Source organism: Camelina sativa, chromosome 12 (genome assembly GCF_030686135.1).
Source record: "Camelina sativa cultivar CO46 ecotype springtype chromosome 12, ASM3068613v1".
Classification (NCBI taxonomy): Eukaryota; Viridiplantae; Streptophyta; class Magnoliopsida; order Brassicales; family Brassicaceae; genus Camelina; species Camelina sativa.
In genome coordinates, this window is record NC_141891.1 from 37,998,415 (window position 1) to 38,025,628 (window position 27,214).

Genomic DNA, 27,214 nt, shown 5'->3' on the forward strand with positions numbered 1-27,214 from the left:
GATCCTGCTTTGAGCTGTCTTAGCCAATGAGAAGCTTCCCCAGCAAGAGAATATGGGAAAGCTTGCAGTAGAGATAGTCCTCTGTGACTCCATTGGCTTTGATGCTTGTGACTATGTCCTCAAAGTGTTCAATGTGGTCTAGAGGCTTCTCATGTGGCAGGTTTTGGAATGGTATCTGGCCAACAAGAGCAAAGTAGGCAGGTTTCAGCTCAAAGTCATTCCTTGGGAATGGAGGAGGGACAATTGCAGAACGGTTCTCATAGAAAAAGTCTGGTCTGTTGAAATCCGCAAGAGTCTTGACAAGCTCTCCATTGTCGTCCCGTCTAGGCTGAAGGTTCTGCTGGTTGTTACCATCCAAATTGGCTCGATTCGCACCAGCTCCGACATTTCGTCGATCGATGCCAACGATGCGTCGATCAACGCGTTCTTGATTGCGTCGACCGATGCCAATATTGCGTCGGTCGATGCCATCTGCATTCTCATCAGCAACGACAGGTTCTTCCTGAATAACTTGCACTTCAGCATCAAGTTTTTGGCTTAGTTCGTTGCGCACATGACCCTCTTGATCTCTCAAAATTCCAGCCTCATCAGGTCTCAGTATGATTGGGTTGACCATCTTTGCTGATTTGGCTGCTTTGGTGTTTTCACGCTCTAGTTGTCCTAACTCTTGGTTTGTAAGCTTAACAACTGGACCAGTATGATTTTTCCTGGTGCTAGGCTTAGGCATGTACCTGAACACACAAGAGAAAAGAAACAAGAACCGTGTGAGTAAAACAGAAAAATAAAAATTTAGACAAAATCAAAGATTTTAATCCAATGGTGAATCAAAAGAGTCCCCGGCCCATTCTCGTACAATACCATAACAAGCAAGACAATATTTTTACAACCTGTGGTACTCTCTCTCTCCCCCAGACTATTTTATTCTTATCTTCTTTTGAGCTTTGCTTTTTTTTGTTTTTCTTATTATTTTTTTTTATCAAAGGTGTAGGCGAACAATGGGATCATTGGTAATTTACCTACCCTTGCTTCCAAGCTATGTGTGATCATTTGACTCAAGAGTAGAATAATGGGGTCACATGTAATTTACCTATCCCTCTAAACTGATCAAAATCATCTCATCTTTTATTTTTTTTTATTTTTTATTATTTTATTTTTTATTTTTTTTATTTTTATTTTATTTTATTAACAAAGCTCTCAGGAAAAATCTTTTAAACTTAAATAAGGGAAAGGAGTACCATTTCTTTTTTTTTCTGAAATCTTACTTGTCAGGTATGAACGAGGAGTCAAGCGCTATGAACATCAATCTCCTTGATGAACTAGAAAGAAAAGCGCATAAATTACCTCAGGCTTTTGTGGATTCTGTTGGAAATTTGGATGTTTCTGGTTCACTGGTCAGCCTTTAGATTTTTCATTAGTCGGATTTTGGACTCAATCTGCAGCATTAATCAACCAAGGCAGTACACTAAAAAGAAAAATCATAGTTCCCAACAATAATTTTGACTCAATAAAAACAAAAATATAGTTAGTAACTGCCTCTTCCAGACTTAAACAACACTATCCCCAGTGTTATCAAGTAAGAGATTGGCAAATAAAAATAAAAATAAATCAAATGAAAAAGGAAAAGAAAAACCTACCAGTGGGTTGCCTCCCACTAAGTGCTTGTTTTCAGTCATTAGCTTGACTGTGTCAGATCTCAAGCATCTGGTGGATCGGAACATGGTAATGAATGCTTCCGAGAGAATGGCCTCTTCATCCAAGGTGGTGTGTAGGCAGTAGGTGGATGAGATCTGACAAGGATGTGAGGATCATGACCAGGGTGGGACTGAGGTATGGGTGGCTTTCTTTTATGTCCTGCAAAATCATCAATAGAAGAAACAAGCGCTCTACGATAATCTCGTGGCTTGGTTAACTGCAAAACAATGTTTGTATCTTTGAAATTCTTATTGATGAATGGAGAAGGTTTGGGTGAAGAAGATGCATACCTTGGCTTTACTTGTGGGTTCTTGATTGTGGAATGGTGAGATTTCAGCTTTACAACTGGTCTAGGACTTGCAGCTAAGGAATCAACTAAAGAATCTTCGGTTTTGGACAGGTCTGGACGTTCTCGTAGAGGTGTGTCGATTGATGCTACAGCTGCATCGATCGATGCTGAGCCTGCAACTCGTGTTTCTTCAACGATTCTGCAACTTTCCTCAACAATCCGTGTTTCCATTACAAAAACATCATCTACCAGCGACTTGTCATGGATCAGAACCTCATCATGGTCTCTATTACTGATTAGATGATCTCCACTCCAATCTTCAAGCTTAATAGCTTGCTTATTCACTTTCTCAACAGTCTCCAACGCTTTGACATACCTAGCAGTAATGTCTCCATGAAGCTCAATGATCAGATCATCATCAGAAGCAATCTCCACAGAAAATGTCTAACCATCAATAGTGAGAGCTCTTCTCAGCTTGTCCATCTCAAAGTTCATGACCAAATCATCCACATTTAGAGATATGTGTCCCTTCTTAACATCAATTATGGCACCAGCTGTAGCCTAGAATGAGTGTCCTAAGATGAGAGGATCACAGGCTCATTGTCATATTCCAGCACCACAAAGTCAGTGGGAATCATGCAATCTCCAATCTTAACCGGAACATCTTCTAAGACACCTTCAAGAATCCTTCTGGATCAATCAGCTAAGATAAGAGAGTTCTTAGTTGGCTTGAAACTTGTCATCCCAAGTCTCACAACAACAGAATGTGACATTAAATTGATACTAGAGCGAAGATCGCAAAGAGAATGACGAAACCTTCTTGTGGAGATAGAGCAATCTAACACAAAACTTCCTGGATCTAGTAACTTCTCTGCAATCCTACTCTGAATCACTGCTCTCACTTTCTCAGATACAACCACTGTCTCTTTCCTCTCTTTGTTCCTTTGTGGAGGCTGTTTCAACATAATTGCACTGACATCCTTGGTTAGCAAAGCTCCTTCCTCAGGGCTCAATACATTAGTGACCATCCTTTTCACATATCGCTTAATCCTAGGAGAAAACTTAACAACATCAATCAAAGGCATCTCTATCATCACCATGTCCATCATAGCCTTGCATCTAGCTTCCTCAAGCTCCTGCTTAGACTTCCTAGGCTTAGGAAAAGGAACCTCAGGCTTATAGGCTTGTTTTGAATCAGATGGTTGAACTGGAAGAGAAAACAAATCTGTTTGTGGATGGTGTCGATCGATGCTTGTGGTGCATCGATCGACGCTGGATGGTGGTTGCATCAATTGATGCTGCTGTGTATTGGTCAATGAAACATCAGCTACCAGATAGTTGTCTTCTTCCTTCACCAAAATTGCATTACAAGCATGCTTGGGGTTCCATTAAGTTCTTTCAGGAAGAAAAACTTCTTGTCGTTTAACAGACCCAGCTGTCCGAATAACTTGATTCTCTAGCTTCTTGACATGAATGTTTAATGCATCGATCTTCCCGTTCAGTTCAGTGTAGACATTGTCAATCTTCCCACTGAATGTCACTGCCAACTGCTCTTGACCTTGAAGAATCACATGGCCTTGAATAATCTGCTCAAGCATGGCCTCCATTTGACTCTCAGAAGTTTGTGGAGGTGGAGACTGATAAGAAGAATTACCATAGGTCCTTGTAAAACCACTATTTTGTTGTTGCTTCCGATAATCCGGGTTAGGAGTATAGCCTGAAGAGTTCCCATTGTAAGGTCTGTTGCCCTGCTGATTGCCAAACTTCTGACCCTGATACCCAGCTCCATACACATAGTTGCAATCTTCTTCTGTAGTCTCTGGCTTTGGCTCAAAAATTTCAACATCTTCAGCAAAATGGACAGACTTCTTTCCAACTTAGAATTCACCGTAGCAAACTAATTTGAATCATGGCCTTCATGTGCTCTTTTCCGCTCTAGGTCCGCATTCTTAGTACTGTTGCTAGATGCTAGTCTTTCTATCAACTTTTCAGCCTCATCCGGATACTTGGTCTTGAAGTTTCCATTACTAACAGCATCTAAAGCCATCTGATATCTCCAGTCAATATCACTGAAGAAGATATTAATCAATTGCACTTCTGAGAACTCAGATGTGGACATTCCCTCTGGTATGCTTTGAACCTCACCCAAGCAGCTTTGTAAGACTCAGTTGGTCTTTGTCTAAAGGTAGAAAGCTTAATCCTCAGCTCATCGGACATTGCATCATCATAGAAATAGTTGAGGAAAGCCACCTTGATGTCATTCCAGGTCTTCAGAGACCCTGATTTGAGTTGCCTTAGCAAATGAGATGCTTCCCTAGCAAGAGAGTAGGGGAAGAGCTTGCAATAGAGATAGTCCTCTGTGACTCCATTAGCCTTGATGCTTGTAACTATATCTTCAAAGTGCTCAATATGGTCTAGAGGCTTATCATGTGGCAAGTTCTGGAATGGTCTTTGTCCAACAAGAGCAAATTAGGCAGGCTTCAGCTCAAAATCATTCCTTGAAAATGGAGGAGGGACAATTGCGGATCGGTTCTCATAGAACAAGTCTGACCTGTTGAAGTCCGTAAGAGTCTTTACAAGCTCTCTATTGTTTTCTCGTCTGTCCTGAAGGTTCTGCTGGTCGTTACCATCCAAATCTGCACCATTCGCACCGGCTCCGACATTGCGTTGATCGACGCCAATGTTGCGTTAGTCGATGCCTACTTGGTTGCGTCGATCGATGCCATCATTGTGTTGGTCGACGCAACGTGCATTCTCCTCAGCCACGACGAGTTCTTCCTGAATAACCCGTCCTTCAGAATCAAGTTTCTGGCCTTCCTCGTTGCGCACATTACCCTCTTTATCCCTCAAAACTCCAGTCTCATCAGGTCTCAATATGATTGAATTGACCATCTTTGCTGACTTGGCTGCTTTCGTGTTTTCACGCTCTAGTTGCCCTAACTCTTGGTTTGTAAGCTTCACAACTGGACCAATGGGTTCGCTCTAGGTGCTAGGCTTAGGCATATACCTGAAACACACAAGAGAAAAGACACAGAAGCGTGTAAGTAAAATAGAAAAATAAAAAATTTAGACAAAATCAAAGACTTTAATCTAATGGTGAATCAAAATAGTCCCCAGCAACGGCGCCAAAATTTGATATGCTCAAATTTACCCTAGAGCTACTCTCTCAAATTAAAAGATCATTGTAGTATTTAGGGATCAAATCCACAAAGACTCTAGACTCACACAATAGATTTAATAATATTTTAATTATGCTACACAAAAATATTGTAATTAAATTGCAAAAGAAAACAGAAAATAAAAGAGTTGTAAATTCAGATGAATGAAACGTTAGGACTAGGAAAATTCTCAGCAAATCATGGAAAATTAGATCAATTAATTAAGTAAGCAGGATTCAACAATTAAGCACCGTTCTTGAACTCTAAACACAATTGTAAAATAAACCAGTTCTTACTGCAAGTATTATTATCTAAGTTTTAAAACCAGGAAATCCAAATCTCTTTGCAAAATTCAAGTTAAAAACCAGCAATAAAATCAAATTTAGATAAGTTCACAAAATCACTAAAGGTTATTATCAGGAAAATCAATTATATTCTCATATCAATCAATAATCCTAAGATCTAAATCCAGATGACTAATCAAAGATCTAGCATTAAGAACAATCTATGGTGAAGAACAAGAAAGATAATGAATCCAAACAATCAATCAATCTAACAATCTATGAAATCCCTAATGAGAAACCCTAAACCTAACAAGCAGATCTACTCAGACATAATTGTAAGAACACATATCATGAATAAAATAGATAGCATTAAGAGATTAAAAGAAGAAGAAAAGAAGTTATGAATCTTCTCTGAAGGAGTCTTGATTCTTCTATCCAAAAGCTCTTTAAAAATCTCTCAGGGTTCTCTCTCAAAAGTTGCAGGAAAAAATATAGCTTAGGTCTAAACAATGACCTAGAAAGTCACAAAGACTGAGATCTCATTGTGATTTGTCCCTAATCCCAGTCACAAAGACTGAGATCTCATTGTGATTTGTCCCTAATCCCAGTCACAAAGACTGAGATCTCTTTGTGATTTGTCCCTAATCTCAGTCACAAATACTAAGATCTCATTGTGATTTGTCCCTAATCTCAGTCACAAAGACTGAAATCTCATTGTGATTTGTCCCTAATCTCAGTCACGAAGACTGAAATCTCATTGTGATTTGTCCCTAATCTCAGTCACAAAGACTGAGATCTCATTGTGATTTATCCCTAATCTCAGTCACAAAGACTGAGATCTCATTGTGATTTGTCCCTAATCTCAGTCACAAACACTGAGATCTCATTGTGATTTGTCCCTAATCTCAGTCACAACTGAGATCTCATTTTGATTTGTCCCTAATCTCAGTCACACAGAATGAGATCTCATTGTGATTTGTTCCTAATCTCAGTCACAAAGACTGAGATCTCATTGTGATTTGTCCCTAATCTCAGTCATAAAGACTGAGATCTCATTGTGGTTTGTCCCTAATCTCAGTCACAAAGGCTGAAATCCCATTGTTACTTGTCCCTAATCCCAGTCACAAAGACTGAGATCTCTTTGTGATTTGTCCCTAATATCAGTCACAAAGACTGAGATCTCTTTGTGATTTGTCCCTAATCTCATTCACGAAGACTGAAATCTCATTGTGATTTATCCCTAATCTCAGTCACAAAGACTGAAATCTCATTGTGATTTGTCCCTAATCTCAGTCACAAAGACTGAGATCTCATAGTGATTTTTCCATAATCTCAGTCACAAACACTGAGATCTCATTGTGATTTGTCCCTAATCTCAGTCATAAATACTGAGATCTCATTGTGATTTGTCCCTAATCTCAGTCACACAGACTGAGATCTCAATTTGATAAGTCCCTAATCTCAGTCACAAAGACTGAAATCTCATTGTGATTTGTCCCTAATCTCAGTCACAAAGACTGAGATCTCTTTGTGATTTGTCCCTAATCTCAATCACAAAGACTAGGATTTCCTTGTGATTTGTCCCGAATCTCTGTCACAAAGACTGAGATCTCATTATAATTTGTCCCTAATCTCAGTCACAAAGACTGAGATCTCATTGTGATTTGTCCCTAATCTCAGTCATAAAGACTGAGATCTCATTGTGATTTGTCCCTAATCTCAGTCATAAAAACTGAAATCTCATTGTGATTTGTCCCTGAACTCAGTCACAAAGACTGAGATCTCATTGTGATTTGTCCCTAATCTCAGTCACAAAGACTGAGATCTCATTGTTATTTGTCCCTAATCTCAGTCACAAAGACTGAAATCTCATTGTTATTTGTCCCTAATCTCAAACAAAAAGACTGAGATCTCTTTGTGATTTGTCCCTAATCCCAGTCACAAAGACTGAGATCTCATTGTTATTTGTCCCTAATCTCAGTCACAAAAACTAAGATCTCTTTGTGATTTGTCCCTAATCCCAGTCACAAAGACTGAAATCTCATTGTAATTTGTCCCTAATCTCAGTCACAAAGACTGAGATCTCTTTGTGATTTGTCACTAATCTCAATCACAAAGACTAGGATTTCCTTGTGATTTGTCCCTAATCTCTGTCACAAAGACTGAGATCTCATTGTGATTTGTCCCTGATCTCAGTCACAAAGACTGAGATCTCATTGTGATTTGTCCCTAATCTCAGTCACAAAGACTGAGATCTCATTGTGATTTGACCCTGATCTCAGTCACAAAGACTGAAATCTCATTGTTATTTGTCCCTAATCTCAGTCTCAAAGACTGAGATCTCTTTGTGATTTGTCCCTAATCCCAGTCACAAAGACTGAGATCTCATTGTTATTTGTCCCTAATCTCAGTCACAAAGACTGAGATCTCTTTGTGATTTGTCATTAATCCCAGTCACAAAGACTGAGATCTCTTTGTGATTTGTCTCTAATATCAGTCACAAAGACTGAGATCTCATTGTGATTTGTCCCTAATCTCAGTCACAAAGACTCAAATCTCATTGTGATTGGTCCCTAATGTCAGTCACAAAGACTAGGATTTCCTTGTGATTTGTCCCTAATCTCAGTCACAAAGACTGGGATCTCATTGTAATTTGTCCCTAATCCCAGTCACAAAGACTGAGATCTCTTTGTGATTTGTCCCTAATCTCAGTCACAAAGACTGAGATCTCATTGTGATTTGTCCATAATCTCAGTCACAAAGACTGAGATCTCATTGTGATTTGTCCCTAATCTCAGTCACAAAGACTGAGATCACATTGTGATTTGTCTCTAATCTCAGTCACTAAGACTAGGATTTCCTTGTGATTTGTCTCTAATCTCTGTCACAACGACTGAGATCCCATTGTTATTTGTCCCTAATCTCAGTCACTAAGACTGAAATGTCTTTGTGATTTGTCCCTATTCTCAGTCACAAAGACTGAAATCACATTGTGATTTGTCCCTAATCATAGTCACAAAGACTGAAATCTCATTTTGATTTGTCCCTAATCTTAGTCACAAAGAATGAGATCTCATTGTGAATTGTCCCTAATCCCAGTCACAAAGACTGAGATCTCATTGTGATTTGTCCCTAATCTCAGTCATAAATACTGAGATCTCATTGTGATTTGTCCCTAATCTCAGTCACAAAGACTGAGATCCCATTGTGATTTGACCCTAATCTCAGTCACAAAGACTGAGATCTCATTGTGATTTGTCCCGAATCTCAGTCACAAAGACTGAAATCTCATTGTGATTTGTCCCTAATCTCAGTCACAAAGACTGGAATCTCATTGTAATTTGTCCCTAATCTCAGTCACAAAGACTGAGATCTCTTTGTGATTTGTCCTTAATCTCAGTCACAAAGACTGAGATCTCTTTGTGATTTGTCCCTAATCTCAATAACAAAGACTAGGATTTCCTTGTGATTTGTCCCTAATCTCTGTCACAAATACTGAGATCTCATTATGATTTGTCCCTAACCTCAGTCAAAAAGATTGAGATCTCATTGTGATTTGTCCATAATCTCAGTCATAAAGACTGAAATCTCATTGTGATTTGTCCCTGATCTCAGTCACAAAGACTGAGATCTCATTGTGATTTATCCCTAATCTTAGTCACAAAGGCTGAGATCTCATTGTTATTTGTCCCTAATCTCATTCACAAAGACAGAAATCTCATTGTTATTTGTCCCTAATCTCAGTCACAAAGACTGAGATCTCTTTGTGATTTGTCCCTAATCCCTGTCACAAAGACTGAGATCTCATTGTTATTTGTCCCTAATCTCAGTCACAAAGACTGAGATCTCTTTGTGATTTGTCCCTAATCCCATTCACAAAGACTGAGATCTCTTTCTGATTTGTCCCTAATCCCAGTCACAAAGACTGAGATCTCTTTGTGATTTGTCCCTAATCTCAGTCACAAAGACTGAGATCTCTTTGTGATTTGTCCCTAATCTTAGTCACGAAAACTAAAATCTCATTGTGATTTATCCCTAATCTTAGTCACAAAGACTGAAATCTCATTGTGATTTGTCCCTAATCTCAGTCACAAAGACTGAGATCTCATTGTGATTTGTCCCTAATCTCATTCACAAATACTGAGATCTCATTATGATTTGTCCCTAATCTCAGTCATAAAGACTGAGATCTCATTGTGATTTGTCCCTAATCTCAGTCACACAGACTGAGATCTCATTTTGATATGTCCCTAATCTCAGTCACAAAGACTGAAATCTCATTGTGATTTATCCCTAATCTCAGTCACAAAGACTGAGATCTCTTTGTGATTTGTCCCTAATCTCAGTCACAAAGATTGAGATCTCTTTGTGATTTGTCCCTAATCTCAATTACAAAGACTAGGATTTCCTTGTGATTTGTCCTTAATCTTTGTCACAAAGACTAAGATCTCATTATGATTTGTCCTTGATCTCAGTCACAAAGACTGAGATCTCATTGTGATTTGTCCCTAATCTCAGTCACAAAGACTGAGATCTCATAGTGATTTGACCCTAATCTCAGTCACAAAGACTGAAATCTCATTGTTTTTTGTCCCTAATCTCAGTCACAAAGACTGAGATCTCTTTGTGATTTGTCCCTAATCCCAGTCACAAAGACTGAGATCTCATTGTTATTTGTCCCTAATCTCAGTCACAAAGACTGAGATCTCTTTGTGAGTTGTCCCCAATCCCAGTCACAAAGACTGAAATCTCATTGTGATTTGTCCCTGATCTCAGTCACAAAGACTGAGATCTCATTGTGATTTATCCCTAATCTTAGTCACAAAGGCTGAGATCTCATTGTTATTTGTCCCTAATCTCATTCACAAAGACAGAAATCTCATTGTTATTTGTCCCTAATCTCAGTCACAAAGACTGAGATCTCTTTGTGATTTGTCCCTAATCCCTGTCACAAAGACTGAGATCTCATTGTTATTTGTCCCTAATCTCAGTCACAAAGACTGAGATCTCTTTGTGATTTGTCCCTAATCCCATTCACAAAGACTGAGATCTCTTTCTGATTTGTCCCTAATCCCAGTCACAAAGACTGAGATCTCTTTGTGATTTGTTCCTAATCTCAGTCACAAAGACTGAGATCTCTTTGTGATTTGTCCCTAATCTCAGTCACGAAAACTAAAATCTCATTGTGATTTATCCCTAATCTTAGTCACAAAGACTGAAATCTCATTGTGATTTGTCCCTAATCCCAGTCACAAAGACTGAGATCTCATTGTTATTTGTCCCTAATCTCAGTCACAAAGACTGAGATCTCTTTGTGAGTTGTCCCCAATCCCAGTCACAAAGACTGAAATCTCATTGTGATTTGTCCCTGATCTCAGTCACAAAGACTGAGATCTCATTGTGATTTATCCCTAATCTTAGTCACAAAGGCTGAGATCTCATTGTTATTTGTCCCTAATCTCATTCACAAAGACAGAAATCTCATTGTTATTTGTCCCTAATCTCAGTCACAAAGACTGAGATCTCTTTGTGATTTGTCCCTAATCCCTGTCACAAAGACTGAGATCTCATTGTTATTTGTCCCTAATCTCAGTCACAAAGACTGAGATCTCTTTGTGATTTGTCCCTAATCCCATTCACAAAGACTGAGATCTCTTTCTGATTTGTCCCTAATCCCAGTCACAAAGACTGAGATCTCTTTGTGATTTGTCCCTAATCTCAGTCACAAAGACTGAGATCTCTTTGTGATTTGTCCCTAATCTCAGTCACGAAAACTAAAATCTCATTATGATTTATCCCTAATCTTAGTCACAAAGACTGAAATCTCATTGTGATTTGTCCCTAATCTCAGTCACAAAGACTGAGATCTCATTGTGATTTGTCCCTAATCTCATTCACAAATACTGAGATCTCATTATGATTTGTCCCTAATCTCAGTCATAAAGACTGAGATCTCATTGTGATTTGTCCCTAATCTCAGTCACACAGACTGAGATCTCATTTTGATATGTCCCTAATCTCAGTCACAAAGACTGAAATCTCATTGTGATTTATCCCTAATCTCAGTCACAAAGACTGAGATCTCTTTGTGATTTGTCCCTAATCTCAGTCACAAAGATTGAGATCTCTTTGTGATTTGTCCCTAATCTCAATCACAAAGACTAGGATTTCCTTGTGATTTGTCCTTAATCTTTGTCACAAAGACTAAGATCTCATTGTGATTTGTCCTTGATCTCAGTCACAAAGACTGAGATATCATTGTGATTTGTCCCTAATCTCAGTCACAAAGACTGAGATCTCATAGTGATTTGACCCTAATCTCAGTCACAAAGACTGAAATCTCATTGTTTTTTGTCCCTAATCTCAGTCACAAAGACTGAAATCTCTTTGTGATTTGTCCCTAATCCCAGTCACAAAGACTGAGATCTCATTGTTATTTGTCCCTAATCTCAGTCACAAAGACTGAGATCTCTTTGTGAGTTGTCCCCAATCCCAGTCACAAAGACTGAGATCTCTTTGTGATTTGTCCCTAATCTCAGTCACAAAGACTGAGATCTCATTGTGATTTGTTCCTAATCTCAGTCACAAAGACTCAGATCTCATTGTGATTTGTCCCTAATCTCAGTCACAAAGACTAGGATTTCCTTGTGATTTGTCCCTAATCTCAGTCACAAAGACTGGGATCTCATTGTAACTTGTCCCTAATGCCAGTCACAAAGACTGAGATCTCTTTGTGATTTGTCCCTAATCTCAGTCACAAAGACTGAGATCTCATTGTGATTTGTCCCTAATCTCAGTCACAAAGACTGGGATCTCATTGTGATTTGTCCCTAATCTCAGTCACAAAAACTGAGATCTCATTGTGATTTGTCTCTAATCTCAGTCACTAAGAGTAGGATTTCCTTGGGATTTGTCCCTAATCTCTGTCACAAAGACTGAGATCCCATTGTTATTTGTCCCTAATCTCAGTCACTAAGACTGAAATGTCTTTGTGAGTTGTCCCTATTCTCAATTACAAAGACTGAAATCACATTATGATTTGTCCCTAATCTCAGTCACAAAGACTGAAATCTCATTTTGATTTGTCCCTAATCTCAGTCACAAAGACTGAGATCTCATTGTGAATTGTCCCTAATCCCAGTCACAAAGACTGAAATCTCATTGTTATTTGTCCCTAATCTCAGTCACAAAGACTGAGATCTCTTTGTGATTTGTCCCTAATCCCAGTCACAAAGACTGAGATCTCATTGTTATTTGTCCCTAATCTCAGTCACAAAGACTGAGATCTCTTTGTGATTTGTCCCTAATCCCAGTCACAAAGACTGAGATCTCTTTGTGATTTGTCCCTAATCTCAGTCACAAAAACTCAGATCTCATTGTGATTTGTCCCTAATCTCAGTCACAAAGACTAGGATTTCCTTGTGATTTGTCCCTAATCTCAGTCACAAACACTGAGATCTCATTGTGATTTGTCCCTAATCTCAGTCACAAAGACTGAGATCTCATTGTTATTTGTACCTAATCTCATTCACACAGACTGAGATCTCATTTTGATTTGTCCCTAACCTCAGTCACAAAAACTGAAATCTCATTGTGATTTGTCCCTAATCTCAGTCATAAAGACTGAGATCTCTTTGTGATTTGTCCCTAATCTCAGTCACAAAGACTGAGATCTCATTGTGATTTGTCCCTAATCTCAGTCACAAAGACTGAGATCTCATTGTGATTTGTCCCTAATCTCAGTCACAAAGACTGAGATCTCATTGTGATTTGTCCCTAATCTCAGTCACAAAGACTGAGATCTCATTGTGATTTGTCCCTAATCCCAGTCACAAAGACTGAGATCTCTTTGTTATTTGTCCCTAATCCCAGTCACAAAGACTGAGATCTCTTTGTGATTTGTCCCTAATCCCAGTCACAAAGACTGAGATCTCATTGTGATTTGTCCCTAATCTCAGTCACAAAGACTGAGATCTCATTGTGATTTGTCCCTAATCTCAGTCACAAATATTGAGATCTCATTGTGAATTGTCCCTAATCCCAGTCACAAAGACTGAAATCTCATTGTTATTTGTCCCTAATCTCAGTCACAAAGACTGAGATCTCTTTGTGATTTGTCCCTAATCCCTGTCACAAAGACTGAGATCTCATTGTTATTTGTCCCTAATCTCAGTCACAAAGACTGAGATCTCTTTGTGATTTGTCCCTAATCCCAGTCACAAAGACTCAGATCTCATTGTGATTTGTCTCTAATCTCAGTCACAACGACTGAGATCTCATTGTGATTTGTCCTTAATCTCAGTCACAAAGACTCAGATCTCATTGTGATTTGTCTCTAATCTCAGTCACAAAGACTAGGATTACCTTTTGATTTGTCCCTAATCTCAGTCACAAACACTGAGATCTCATTGTGATTTGTCCTCTAATCTCAGTCACAAAGACTGAGATCTCATTGTGATTTGTACCTAATCTCAGTCACACAGACTGAGATCTCATTTTGATTTGTCCCTAAACTCAGTCACAAAAACTGAAATCTCATTGTGATTTGTCCCTAATCTCAGTCACAAAGACTGAGATCTCTTTGTGATTTGTCCCTAATCTCAGTCACAAAGACTGAGATCTCACTGTGATTTGTCCCTAATCCCAGTAACAAAGACTGAGATCTCATTGTGATTTGTCCCTAATCCCAGTCACAAAGACTGAGATCTCTTTGTGATTTGTCCCTAATCTCAGTCACAAAGACAGAAATCTCATTGTGATTTGTCCCTAATCTGAGTCACAAAGACTGAAATCTCATTATGATTTGTCTCTAATCTCAGTCACAAAGACTGAGATCTCATTGTGATTTGTCCCTAATCTCAGTCACAAACACTGAGATCTCATTGTGATTTGTCCCTAATCTCAGTCACAAAGACTGAGATCTCATTGTGATTTGTCCCTAATCTCAGTCACACAGACTGAGATCTCATTTTGATTTGTCCATAATCTCAGTCACAAAGACTGAAATCTCATTGTGATTTGTCCCTAATTTTAGTCACAAAGACTGAGATCTCTTTGTGATTTGTCCCTAATCTCAATCACAAAGACTGAGATCTCATTGTGATTTGTCCCTAAACTCAGTCACAAAGACTAAGATTTCCTTGTGATTTGTCCCTAATCTCAATCACAAAGACTAGGATTTCCTTTTGATTTGTCCCTAATCTCTGTCACTAAGACTAGGATTTCCTTGTGATTTGTTCCTAATCTCTGTCACAAAGACTGAGATCCCATTGTTATTTATCCCTAATCTCAGTCACAAAGACTGAAATGTCTTTGTGATTTGTCCCTAATCTCAGTCACAAAGACTGAGATCTCATTGTGACTTGTCCCTAATCTCAGTCACAAAGATTGAGATCTCATTTTGATTTGTCCCTAATCTCAATCACAAAGACTGAGATCTCATTGTGATTTGTCCCTAATCCCAGTCACAAAGACTGAGATCTCATTGTGATTAGTCCCTAATCCCAATCACAAAGACTGAGATCTCATTGTGATTTGTCCCTAATCTTAGTCACACAGACAGAGATCTCATTTTGATTTGTCCCTAATCTCAGTCACAAAGACTGAGATCTCATTTTGATTTGTCCCTAATCCCAGACACAAAGACTGAGATCTCATTGTGATTTGTCCCTAATCCCTGTCACAAAGACTGAGATCTCATTGTGATTTGTCCCTAATCCCAGTCACAAAGACTGGGATCTCATTGTAATTTGTCCCTAATCCCAGTCACAAAGACTGAGATCTCTTTGTGATTTGTCGCTAATCTCAGACACAAAGACTGAGATCTCATTGTGATTTGTCCCTAATCCCTGTCACAAAGACTGAGATCTCATTGTTATTTGTCCCTAATCTCAGTCACAAAGACTGAGATCTCTTTGTGATTTGTCCCTAATCCCAGTCACAAAGACTCAGATCTCATTGTGATTTGTCTCTAATCTCAGTCACAACAACTGAGATCTCATTGTGATTTGTCCTTAATCTCAGTCACAAAGACTCAGATCTCATTGTGATTTGTCTCTAATCTCAGTCACAAAGACTAGGATTACCTTTTTATTTGTCCCTAATCTCAGTCACAAACACTGAGATCTCATTGTGATTTGTCCTCTAATCTCAGTCACAAAGACTGAGATCTCATTGTGATTTGTACCTAATCTCAGTCACACAGACTGAGATCTCATTTTGATTTGTCCCTAATCTCAGTCACAAAAACTGAAATCTCATTGTGATTTGTCCCTAATCTCAGTCACAAAGACTGAGATCTCTTTGTGATTTGTCCCTAATCTCAGTCACAAAGACTGAGATCTCACTGTGATTTGTCCCTAATCCCAGTAACAAAGACTGAGATCTCATTGTGATTTGTCCCTAATCCCAGTCACAAAGACTGAGATCTCTTTGTGATTTGTCCCTAATCTCAGTCACAAAGACAGAAATCTCATTGTGATTTGTCCCTAATCTGAGTCACAAAGACTGAAATCTCATTATGATTTGTCTCTAATCTCAGTCACAAAGACTGAGATCTCATTGTGATTTGTCCCTAATCTCAGTCACAAACACTGAGATCTCATTGTGATTTGTCCCTAATCTCAGTCACAAAGACTGAGATCTCATTGTGATTTGTCCCTAATCTCAGTCACACAGACTGAGATCTCATTTTGATTTGTCCATAATCTCAGTCACAAAGACTGAAATCTCATTGTGATTTGTCCCTAATTTTAGTCACAAAGACTGAGATCTCTTTGTGATTTGTCCCTAATCTCAGTCACAAAGACTGAGATCTCATTGTGATTTGTCCCTAAACTCAGTCACAAAGACTAAGATTTCCTTGTGATTTGTCCCTAATCTCAATCACTAAGACTAGGATTTCCTTTTGATTTGTCCCTAATCTCAGTCACTAAGACTAGGATTTCCTTGTGATTTGTCCCTAATCTCTGTCACAAAGACTGAGATCCCATTGTTATTTGTCCCTAATCTCAGTCACAAAGACTGAAATGTCTTTGTGATTTGTCCCTAATCTCAGTCACAAAGACTGAGATCTCATTGTGACTTGTCCCTAATCTCAGTCACAAAGATTGAGATCTCATTTTGATTTGTCCCTAATCTCAATCACAAAGACTGAGATCTCATTGTGATTTGTCCCTAATCCCAGTCACAAAGACTGAGATCTCATTGTGATTAGTCCCTAATCCCAATCACAAAGACTGAGATCTCATTGTGATTTGTCCCTAATCTTAGTCACACAGACAGAGATCTCATTTTGATTTGTCCCTAATCTCAGTCACAAAGACTGAGATCTCATTTTGATTTGTCCCTAATCCCAGACACAAAGACTGAGATCTCATTGTGATTTGTCCCTAATCCCTGTCACAAAGACTGAGATCTCATTGTGATTTGTCCCTAATCCCAGTCACAAAGACTGGGATCTCATTGTAATTTGTCCCTAATCCCAGTCACAAAGACTGAGATCTCTTTGTGATTTGTCGCTAATCTCAGTCTCAGTCACAAAGACCGAGATCTCATTGTGATTTGTCCCTAATCTCAGTCACAAATACTGAGATCCCATTGTTATTTGTCCCTAATCTCAGTCACAAAGACTGAGATCTCTTTGTGATTTGTCCCTAATCTCAGTCACAAAGACTGAGATCTCATTGTGATTTGTCCCTAATCTCAGTCACAAAGACTAGGATTTCCTTGTGATTTGTCCCTAATCTCTGTCACAAAGACTGAGATCCCATTGTTATTTGTCCCTAATCTCAGTCACAAAGACTGAGATCTCATTGTGAAATGTCCCTAATCTCAGTCACAAAGACTGAAATCACATTGTGATTTGTTCCTAATCTCAGTCACAAATATTGAGATCTCATTGTGATTTGTTCCTAATCTCAGTCACAAAGACTGAGATCTCATTTTGATTTGTCCCTAATCTCAGTCACAAAGACTGTGATCTCATTGTGATTTGTCCCTAATCCCAGTCACAAAGACTGAGATCTCATTGTGATTTGTCCCTAATCCCAGTCACAAAGACTAAGATCTCATTGTGATTTGTCCCTAATCCCAGTCACAAAGACTGAGATCTCATTGTGATTTGTCCCTAATCTCAGTCACAAAGACTGAGATCTCATTGTAATTTGTCCCTAATCCCAGTCACAAAGACTGAGATCTCATTGTGATTTGTCCCTAATCCCAGTCACAAAGACTGAGATATCTTTGTGATTTGTCCCTAATCTCAGTCACAAAGACTGAAATCTCATTGTGATTTGTCCCTAATCTCAGTCACAAAGACTGAAATCTCATTGTGATTTGTCTCTAATCTCAGTCACAAAGACTGAGATCTCATTTTGATTTGTCCCTAATCTCAGTCACAAACACTGAGATCTCATTGTGATTTGTCCCAAATCCCAGTCACAAAGACTGAGATCTCTTTGTGATTTGTCGCTAATCTCAGTCTCAGTCACAAAGACTGAGATCTCATTGTGATTTGTCCCTAATCTCAGTCACAAATACTGAGATCCCATTGTTATTTGTCCCTAATCTCAGTCACAAAGACTGAGATCTCATTGTGATATGTCCCTAATCTCAGTCACACAGACTGAGATCTCATTTTTATTTGTCCATAATCTCAGTCACAAAGACTGAAATCTCATTGTGATTTGTCCCTAATTTCAGTCACAAAGACTGAGATCTCTTTGTGATTTGTCTCTAATCTCAGTCACAAATACTGAGATCTCATTGTGATTTGTCCCTAAACTCAGTCACAAAGACTAAGATTTCCTTGTGATTTGTCCCTAATCTCAGTCACAAAGACTAGGATTTCCTTGTGATTTGTCCCTAATCTCTGTCACAAAGACTGAGATCCCATTGTTATTTGTCCCTAATCTCAGTCACAAAGACTGAAATGTGTTTGGATTTGTCCCTAATCTCAGTCACAAAGAATGAGATCTCATTGTGACTTGTCCCTAATCTCAGTCACAAAGATTGAGATCTCATTTTGGTTTGTCCCTAATCTCAATCACAAAGACTGAGATCTCATTGTGATTTGTCCCTAATCCCAGTCACAAAGACTGAGATCTCATTGTGATTTGTCCCTAATCCCAGTCACAAAGACTGAGATCTCATTGTGATTTGTCCCTAATCTTAGTCACACAGACAGAGATCTCATTTTGATTTGTCCCTAATCTCAGTCACAAAGACTGAGATCTCATTTTGATTTGTCCCTAATCCCAGTCACAAAGACTGAGATCTCATTGTGATTTGTCCCTAATCCCTTATTGTGATTTGTCCCTAATCCCAGTCACAAAGACTGAGATCTCTTTGTGATTTGTCCCTAATCTCAGTCACAAAGACTGAAATCTCATTGTGATTTGTCCCTAATCTCGGTCACAAAGACTGAAATCTCATTGTGATTTGTCCCTAATCTCAGTCACAAAGACTGAGATATCATTGTGATTTGTCCCTAATCTCAGTCACAAACACTGAGATCTCATTGTGATTTGTCCCTAATCTTAGTCACAAAGACTGAGATCTCATTGTGATTTGTCCGTAATCTCAGTCACACAGACTGAGATCTCATTTTGATTTGTCCCTAATCTCAGTCACTAAGACTAGGATTTCCTTGTGATTTGTCCCTAATCTCTGTCACAAAGACTGAGATCCCATTGTTATTTGTCCCTAATCTCAGTCACAAAGACTGAAATGTCTTTGTGATTTGTCCCTAATCTCAGTCACAAAGACTGAGATCTCATTGTGACTTGTCCCTAATCTCAGTCACAAAGATTGAGATCTCATTTTGATTTGTCCCTAATCTCAGTCACAAAGACAGAGATCTTATTGTGATTTGTCCCTAATCCCAGTCACAAAGACTAAGATCTCATTGTGATTTGTCCCTAATCCCAGTCACAAAGACTGAGATCTCATTGTGATTTGTCCCTAATCTCAGTCACACAAAATGAGATCTCATTTTGATTTGTCCCTAATCCCAGTCACAAAGACTGAGATCTCATTGTGATTTGTCCCTAATCCCAGTCACAAAGACTGAGATCTCTTTGTGATTTGTCCCTAATCTCAGTCACAAAGACTGAAATCTCATTGTGATTTATCCCTAATCTCAGTCACAAAGACTGAAATCTCATTGTGATTTGTCCCTAATCTCAGTCACAAAGACTGAGATCTCATTGTGATTTGTCCCTAATCTCAGTCACAAACACTGAGATCTCATTGTGATTTGTCCCTAATCTCAGTGACAAAGACTGAGATCTCATTGTGATTTGTCCCTAATCTCAGTCACACAGACTGAGATCTCATTGTGATTTGTCCCTAATCTCAGTCACAAAGACTGAGATCTCATTGTGATTTGTCCCTATTCTCAGTCACAAAGACTAGGATTTCCTTGTGATTTGTCCCTAATCTCTGTCACAAAGACTGAGATCCCATTGTTATTTGTCCCTAATCTCAGTCACAAAGACTGAGATCTCATTGTGAAATGTCCCTAATCTCAGTCACAAAGACTGAAATCACATTGTGATTTGTCCCTAATCTCAGTCACAAATACTGAGATCTCATTGTGATTTGTTCCTAATCTCAGTCACAAAGACTGAGATCTCATTGTGATTTGTCCCTAATCCCAGTCACAAAGACTGAGATCTCATTGTGATTTGTCCCTAATCTCAGTCACAAAGACTGAGATCTCATTGTGATTTGTCCCTAATCCCAGTCACAAAGACTGAGATCTCATTGTGATTTGTCCCAAATCCCAGTCATAAAGACTAAGATATCTTTGTGATTTGTCCCTAATTTCAGTCACAAAGACTGAAATCTCATTGTGATTTGTCCCTAATCTCAGTCACAAAGACTGAAATCTCATTGTGATTTGTCTCTAATCTCAGTCACAAAGACTGAGATCTCATTGTGATTTGTCCCTAATCTCAGTCACAAACACTGAGATCTCATTGTGATTTGTCCCAAATCTCAGTCACAAAGACTGAGATCTCAGTGTGATTTGTCCCTAATCTCAGTCACACAGACTGAGATCTCATTTTGATTTGTCCATAATCTCTGTCACAAATACTGAAATCTCATTGTGATTTGTCCCTAATTTCAGTCACAAAGACTGAGATCTCTTTGTGATTTGTCTCTAATCTCAGTCACAAAGACTGAGATCTCATTGTGATTTGTCCCTAAACTCAGTCACAAAGACTAAGATTTCCTTGTGATTTGTCCCTAATCTCAGTCACAAAGACTAGGATTTCCTTTTGATTTGTCCCTAATCTCAGTCATTAAGACTAGGATTTCCTTGTGATTTGTCCCTAATCTCTGTCACAAAGACTGAGATCCCATTGTTATTTGTCCCTAATCTCAGTCACAAAGACTGAAATGTCTTTGTGATTTGTCCCTAATCTCAGTCACAAAGACTGAGATCTCATTGTGACTTGTCCCTAATCTCAGTCACAAAGATTGAGATCTCATTTTGATTTGTCCCTAATTTCAGTCACAAAGACTGAGATCTCATTGTGATTTGTCCCTAATCCCAGTCACAAAGACTGAGATCTCATTGTGATTTGTCCCTAATCCCAGTCACAAAGACTGAGATCTCATTGTGATTTGTCTCTAATCTTAGTCACACAGACAGAGATCGCATTTTGATTTGTCCCTAATCTCAGTCACAAAGACTGAGATCTCATTTTGATTTGTCCCTAATCCCAGTCACAAAGACTGAGATCTCATTGTGATTTGTCCCTAATCCCTTATTGTGATTTGTCCCTAATCCCAATCACAAAGACTGAGATCTCTTTGTGATTTGTCCCTAATCTCAGTCACAAAGACTGAAATCTCATTGTGATTTGTCCCTAATCTCGGTCACAAAGACTGAAATCTCATTGTGATTTGTCCCTAATCTCAGTCACAAAGACTGAGATCTCATTTTGATTTGTCCCTAATCCCAGTCACAAAGACTGAGATCTCATTGTGATTTGTCCCTAATCCCAGTCACAAAGACTGAGATCTCATTGTGATTTGTCCCTAATCTCAGTCACAAAGACTGAAATCTCATTGTGATTTGTCCCTAATCTCAGTCACAAAGACTGAAATCTCATTGTGATTTGTCCCTAATCTCAGTCACAAAGACTGAGATCTCATTGTGATTTGTCCCTAATCTCAGTCACAAACACTGAGATCTCATTGTAATTTGTCCCTAATCTCAGTCACAAAGACTGAGATCTCATTGTGATTTGTCCCTAATCTCAGTCACACAGACTGAGATCTCTTTGTGATTTGTCCCTAATCTCAGTCACAAAGACTGAGATCTCATTGTGAGTTGTCCATAATCTCAGTCACAAAGACTAGGATTTCCTTGTGATTTGTCCCTAATCTCAGTCACAAAGACTAGGATTTCCTTGTGATTTGTCCCTAATCTCAGTCACAAAGCCTGAGATCTCATTGTGATTTGTCCCTAATCTCAGTCACAAAGACAGAGATCTCATTGTGATTTGTCTCTAATCTCAGTCACTAAGACTAGGATTTCCTTGTGATTTGTCCCTAATCTCTGTCACAAAGACTAAGATCCCATTGTTATTTGTCCCTAATCTCAGTCACAAAGACTGAGATCTCATTGTGAAATGTCCCTAATCTCAGTCACAAAGACTGAAATCACATGATGATTTGTCCCTAATCTCAGTCACAAATACTGAGATCTCATTGTGATTTGTTCCTAATCTCAGTCACAAAGACTGAGATCTCATTGTGATTTGTCCCTAATCTCAGTCACAAAGACTGAGATCTCATTGTGATTTGTCCCTAATCTCAGTCACAAAGACTGAGATCTCATTGTGACTTGTCCCTAATCCCAGTCACAAAGACTGAGATCTCATTGTGACTTGTCCCTAATCTCAGTCACAAAGACTGAGATATGATTTTTATTTGTCCCTAATCCCAGTCACAAAGACTGAGATCTCATTGTGATTTGACCCTAATCCCAGTCACAAACACTGAGATCTCTTTGTGATTTGTCCCTAATCCCAGTCACAAAGACTGAGATCTCTTTGTGATTTGTCCCTAATCTCAGTCACAAAGACTAAAATCTCATTGTGATTTGTCCCTAATCTCAGTCACAAAGACTGAGATCTCATTGTGATTTGTCCCTAATCTCAGTCACAAACACTGAGATCTCATTGTGATTTGTCCCTAATCTCAGTCACAAAGACTGAGATCTCATTGTGATTTATCCCTAATCTCAGTCACACAGACTGAGATCTCATTGTGATTTGTCCCTAATCTCAGTCACAAAGACTAGGATTTCCTTGTGATTTGTCCCTAATCTCTGTCACAAAGACTGAAATCTCATTTTGATTTGTCCTTAATCACAGTCACAAAGACTGAGATCTCATTGTGAATTGTCCCTAATCCCAGTTACAAAGACTGAGATCTCATTGTGATTTATCCCTAATCTCAGTCACAAAGACTGAGATCTCATTGTTATTTGTCCCTAATCCCAGTCACCAAGACTGAGATCTCATTGAGATTTGTCCCTAATCTCAGTCACAAAGACTGAGATCTCATTGTTATTTGTCCCTAATCCCAGTCACAAAGACTGAGATCTCATTGTGACTTCTCCCTAATCTCAGTCACAAAGACTGAGATCTCATTTTGATTTGTCCCTAATCTCAGTCACAAAGACTGAGATCTCATTGTGATTTGTCCCTAATCTCAGTCATAAAGACTGAAATCTCATTGTTATTTGTCCCTAATCCCAGTCACATAGACTGAGATCTCATTGTGATTTGTCCCTAATCCCATTCACAAAGACTGAGATCTCTTTGTGATTTGTCCCTAATCTCAGTCACAAAGACTAAGATCTCATTGTGATTTGTCCCTAATCTCAGTCACAAAGACTGAAATCTCATTATGATTTGTCCCTAATCTCAGTCACAAACACTGAGATCTCATTGTGATTTGTCCCTAATCTCAGTCACAAACACTGAGATCTCATTGTGATTTGTCCCTAATCTCAGTCACACAGACTGAGATCTCATTGTGATTTGTTCCTAATCTCAGTTACAAAGACTGAGATCTCTTTGTGATTTGTCCCTAATCTTAGTCACAAAGAATGAGATCTCTTTGTGATTTGTCCCTAATCTCAGTCACAAAGACTAGGATTTCCTTGTGATTTGTCCCTAATCTCTGTCACAAAGACTAGGATTTCCTTGTGATTTGTCCCTAATCTCAATCACAAAGACTGAGATCTCTTTGTGATTTGTCCCTAATCTCAGTCACAAAGACTGAGATTTCTTCGTGATTTGTCTCTTATCTCAGTCACAAAGACTGAGATTTCTCTGTGATTTTTCCCTAGTCTCAGTCACAAAGACTGAGATTTCTCTGTGATTTGTCCTTAGTCTCAGTCACAAAGACTGAGATTTCTATGTGATTTGTCCCTAGTCTCAGTCACAAAGACTGATACTCTATGTGATTTGTCCGTAGTCTCAGTCGCAAAGACATTTCTATGTGATTTGTCCCTAGTCTCACTGGCAAAGACTGAGATTTCTATGTGATTTGTCCCAAGTCTCAATCGCAAAGACTGAGATTTCAATGTGATTTGTCCCAAGTCTCAGTCGCAAGGACTGAGATTTCTATGTGATTTGCCCCTAGTCTCAGTTGCAAAGACTGAGATTTCTATGTGATTTGTCCATAGTCTCGGTCACAAAGACTGAGATTTCTATGTGATTTGTCCCTAGTCTCGGTCACAAAGACTGAGATTTCTATGTGTTTTGTCCCTAGTCTCAGTCACAAAGACTGAGATTTCTATGTGATTTGTCCCTAGTCTCAGTCGCAAAGACTGAGATTTCTATGTGATTTGTCCCAAGTCTCAGTTGCAAAGACTGAGATTTCTATGTGATTCGTCCCTAGTCTCAGTCGCAAAGACTGAAATTTCTATGTGATTTGTCCCTAGTCTCAGACGCAAAGACTGAGATTTCTATGTGATTTGTCCCAAGTCTCAGTCGCAAAGACTGAGATTTCTATGTGATTTATCCCTAGTCTCAGTCGCAAAGACTGAGATTTCTATGTGATTTGTCCCTAATCTCAGTCTTTGAAATTTCTTTGTGATTTGTTCATAGTCTCAGTTACATAAACTGAGATTTCTATGTGATTTGTCCTTAGTCTGAGTCACAAAGACTGAGATTTCTATGTGATTTGACCTCAGTTTTAGTCACAAAAACTGAAATTTCGTGATTTGTCCCTACTTTCAGTTACAAGTTCCTAGTCTGAGTCACAAAGAAGAATTCTTTGTGATCTAGTCTCAGTCACAAAAACTTTGTTCTGCAGTGTGAGAGAGAGAAGAGCATACCGGATCCAATTGCTAGAATTGCGGCTTGTGGTGGATTAACGACTGCACAGAATCGCTTGATGCCAAACGGTCCTCCCAAGTTAGAAACCGTAAATGTTCCTCCCTGAGAAAACGAGATTATTAGCCTGTTTATTGAAAGATATAACTGGTGAGTTAAGCTAATAAAATTCTCGCACCTCATAATCTTCTGGCTTTAAGCTGTTCTCTCTTGCTTTTTGATCCAATAACCGAACTTCTTCTCCAATTGTGGACAGACCCTTCTTGTCTGCATCCTGGAATCAAGAATTCGATATAATTCAGCAATATGAAGTTAGTGCTACAGCGACAGGTTCCACACTATATTGCACACACCATCACAACAGGGACATATAGCCCCTTTTTATGTCTGCACTGCGACGTTGATGTTCACATTTTTAAACCTGTAGAGAAAGGTTAAGCTGTTTGCTAACCCATTCATATTCAAAAGGTTGTCGATGTACTTACTGGCGGATGTAATCATCAGTCCATGAACTATTGCACTGAGGAACTTTCCTGAGAGCTAATGCAGCAGCCTAAAAAGCATGACGACGGGTATGGTTTATTAGAAGATCTGTTGGCTTGCATGTAAAAGTATACACAAGCAAGATGTACCTTAACAACAAGATCATTGACAGATATCCGTTTCCCACCAGAAGCCTCTTGGAAAGAATTAAGCTTTCTCCTCAAACTGCATATACAATACTCGGTATGTCTAGCTTACCAATTGACAGCGACTCAAAATATATCATTCAAAACTTTATACTTACCACATAAGTTTGTCAACACATGTATCTACGGTCAAATAATAGTGAGGGATAGTTTGCTTTGAGAATGCCAAACGTGAGGCTGTGACCTGTCAAAATTATAAAGTTAAAGAGGTTTCAGAATCCTTGAACCTTTTGAAACTGGCGTAACAAGGCTGCAAGGGTTATATAGGTTTTACCTTTCGTATCTGAGAATGAGGGATGTCAACATAGTCCAAAGCTGGGGCCTTAGAATCAGTAGATTTAGATGGCTTCGCAGTAGCTCCTTTACCACCTGAAGCTGCACCATTGGAAGATGTAGTAGGACACAAAGATGAGTGATATACTGTAAACAGAGGCAAGAAAGGTCTGAAAGAGAAAGAAAGGAAACGAAGATTCAAGGAGTGACTGATACCTAAGTATTCATCGATATCTGCCTTCACTATGCGTCCTTCAGGACCTGTGCCCTTAATGTTTGAAAGAGGCACCTGATTTTTTTTTTAAGTAAACGAGAAGAAAGTATAAGCATGAAGATTAGGTAAAAAAAAGAATTCCTAGAACAATGTGATACTGACATTATTATCTTCAGCCAACTTTCTTGCAAGAGGACTAGCAAAAACACGATCTCCTGTGGGAGGTGTGCTAGGCTTGGAAGCCTTCGGTTCAGGAGGCGTTGATGGCTGTTCAACCTTCTCTTCCTTTGGTGGGGTAGGAGTTGGTTCTGCTTTAGTAGGAGCGGCATCAGCAGTAGATGATGGGGTGTAATCTTTGAACTTTCCAATGTCCTCTTCATCTTCAACTGTAATAGCAATCACCTACTTGAAGGCAAAAGAAATTTGACATGATCCAAATAATTCCATTAAACATTTCCACAAATGAACTGTGGATCCTAAAACAAATACCCCGAGTCCCATGAGAAACCATGGTAATACATAACTCTACAGAAACCAGACAATTTTCATACCTCGCCGACTTGAATTTCTTTTGAACCCTCCTCCTTTACAATCTTGGCGAGATAGCCCTCTTCCATGCATTCCATTTCGACGGTTGCTTTGTCCTACAGAAGATAACCTAGTTAGAATTATTTCCAAAACATGAACATAAAAATACGAAGAGGAGAATCAATCAAGATCGACATTACGGTTTCAACTTCACAGAGTACTTCCCCAGGAGCAACTTTATCACCTTCTTTTTTCAGCCACCTGGCAATGTTACCCTGGAAATTAGGAAAACAGCTTATTAGAACGTAAAGATAAACGAAAATAAGTTTTGATCAAGAGGTAAACAAAGGTCCATACCTCAGTCATTGTTGGCGAGAGAGAAGGCATCCCGATCTCTTGATGAGGAGGCAGATCTGAAAAAGGTTTTCAGAAATTCTAGGTAAATTGAACCAATGTAAAGCTCATACCATTTAGAATTCTCAATTACACAATTGTTTAAGCAATGCAACTGTCTTAGCAGGGATTTTGCAATAAAGCCCTTAAACCGTTTCCAAGATACAGAATTAGTATATACAAGCTAACTGTGTATGTAAGAGCAAGGTGGAAACTACAAGAGTAAAGTGACGAAAAGCTCATAAAACAAATTTAAAGGTCTGGGAGAAAAAGCTGACTACCTGAACCCGATGAAAATCCTCTAGCTGATTGCATTGAAATGGTATG

The 27,214-nt window shown here is 38.8% G+C and overlaps 1 protein-coding gene across 1 annotated transcript; it reads right to left on the bottom strand.

Annotated features, from left to right (window-relative positions):
- Window positions 1–1,237: 1,237 nt before the first annotated feature.
- On the bottom strand, window positions 1,238–27,202 carry LOC109125183 (dihydrolipoyllysine-residue acetyltransferase component 3 of pyruvate dehydrogenase complex, mitochondrial-like). Its single transcript, XM_087478020.1, has 13 exons — window positions 27,169–27,202; window positions 26,852–26,907; window positions 26,695–26,769; window positions 26,518–26,610; window positions 26,129–26,368; window positions 25,969–26,041; window positions 25,754–25,854; window positions 25,578–25,663; window positions 25,423–25,498; window positions 25,276–25,343; window positions 24,969–25,064; window positions 24,793–24,895; window positions 1,238–4,988 (listed from the first exon to the last, which is right to left on the bottom strand). The coding sequence occupies exons 1-11, from the start codon at window positions 27,200–27,202 to the stop codon at window positions 24,986–24,988; spliced, it is 981 nt and encodes a 326-aa protein (XP_087334146.1). The 3' UTR covers window positions 1,238–4,988; window positions 24,793–24,895; window positions 24,969–24,985.
- Between the last annotated feature and the right edge of the window lie 12 nt (window positions 27,203–27,214).

What these genes read in the sequence shown, in the direction of transcription:
- LOC109125183 (XM_087478020.1), bottom strand. Translation starts at nt 27,202, where the DNA reads ATGCAATCAGCTAGAGGATTTTCATCGGGTTCAG. An exon ending in AGGATTTTCATCGGGTTCAG is followed by an intron (nt 26,908 to 27,168) that starts GTAGTCAGCTTT and finishes AACCTTTTTCAG; the next exon opens with ATCTGCCTCCTCATCAAGAG. An exon ending in AGATATCGATGAATACTTAG is followed by an intron (nt 25,855 to 25,968) that starts GTATCAGTCACT and finishes CCAATGGTGCAG; the next exon opens with CTTCAGGTGGTAAAGGAGCT.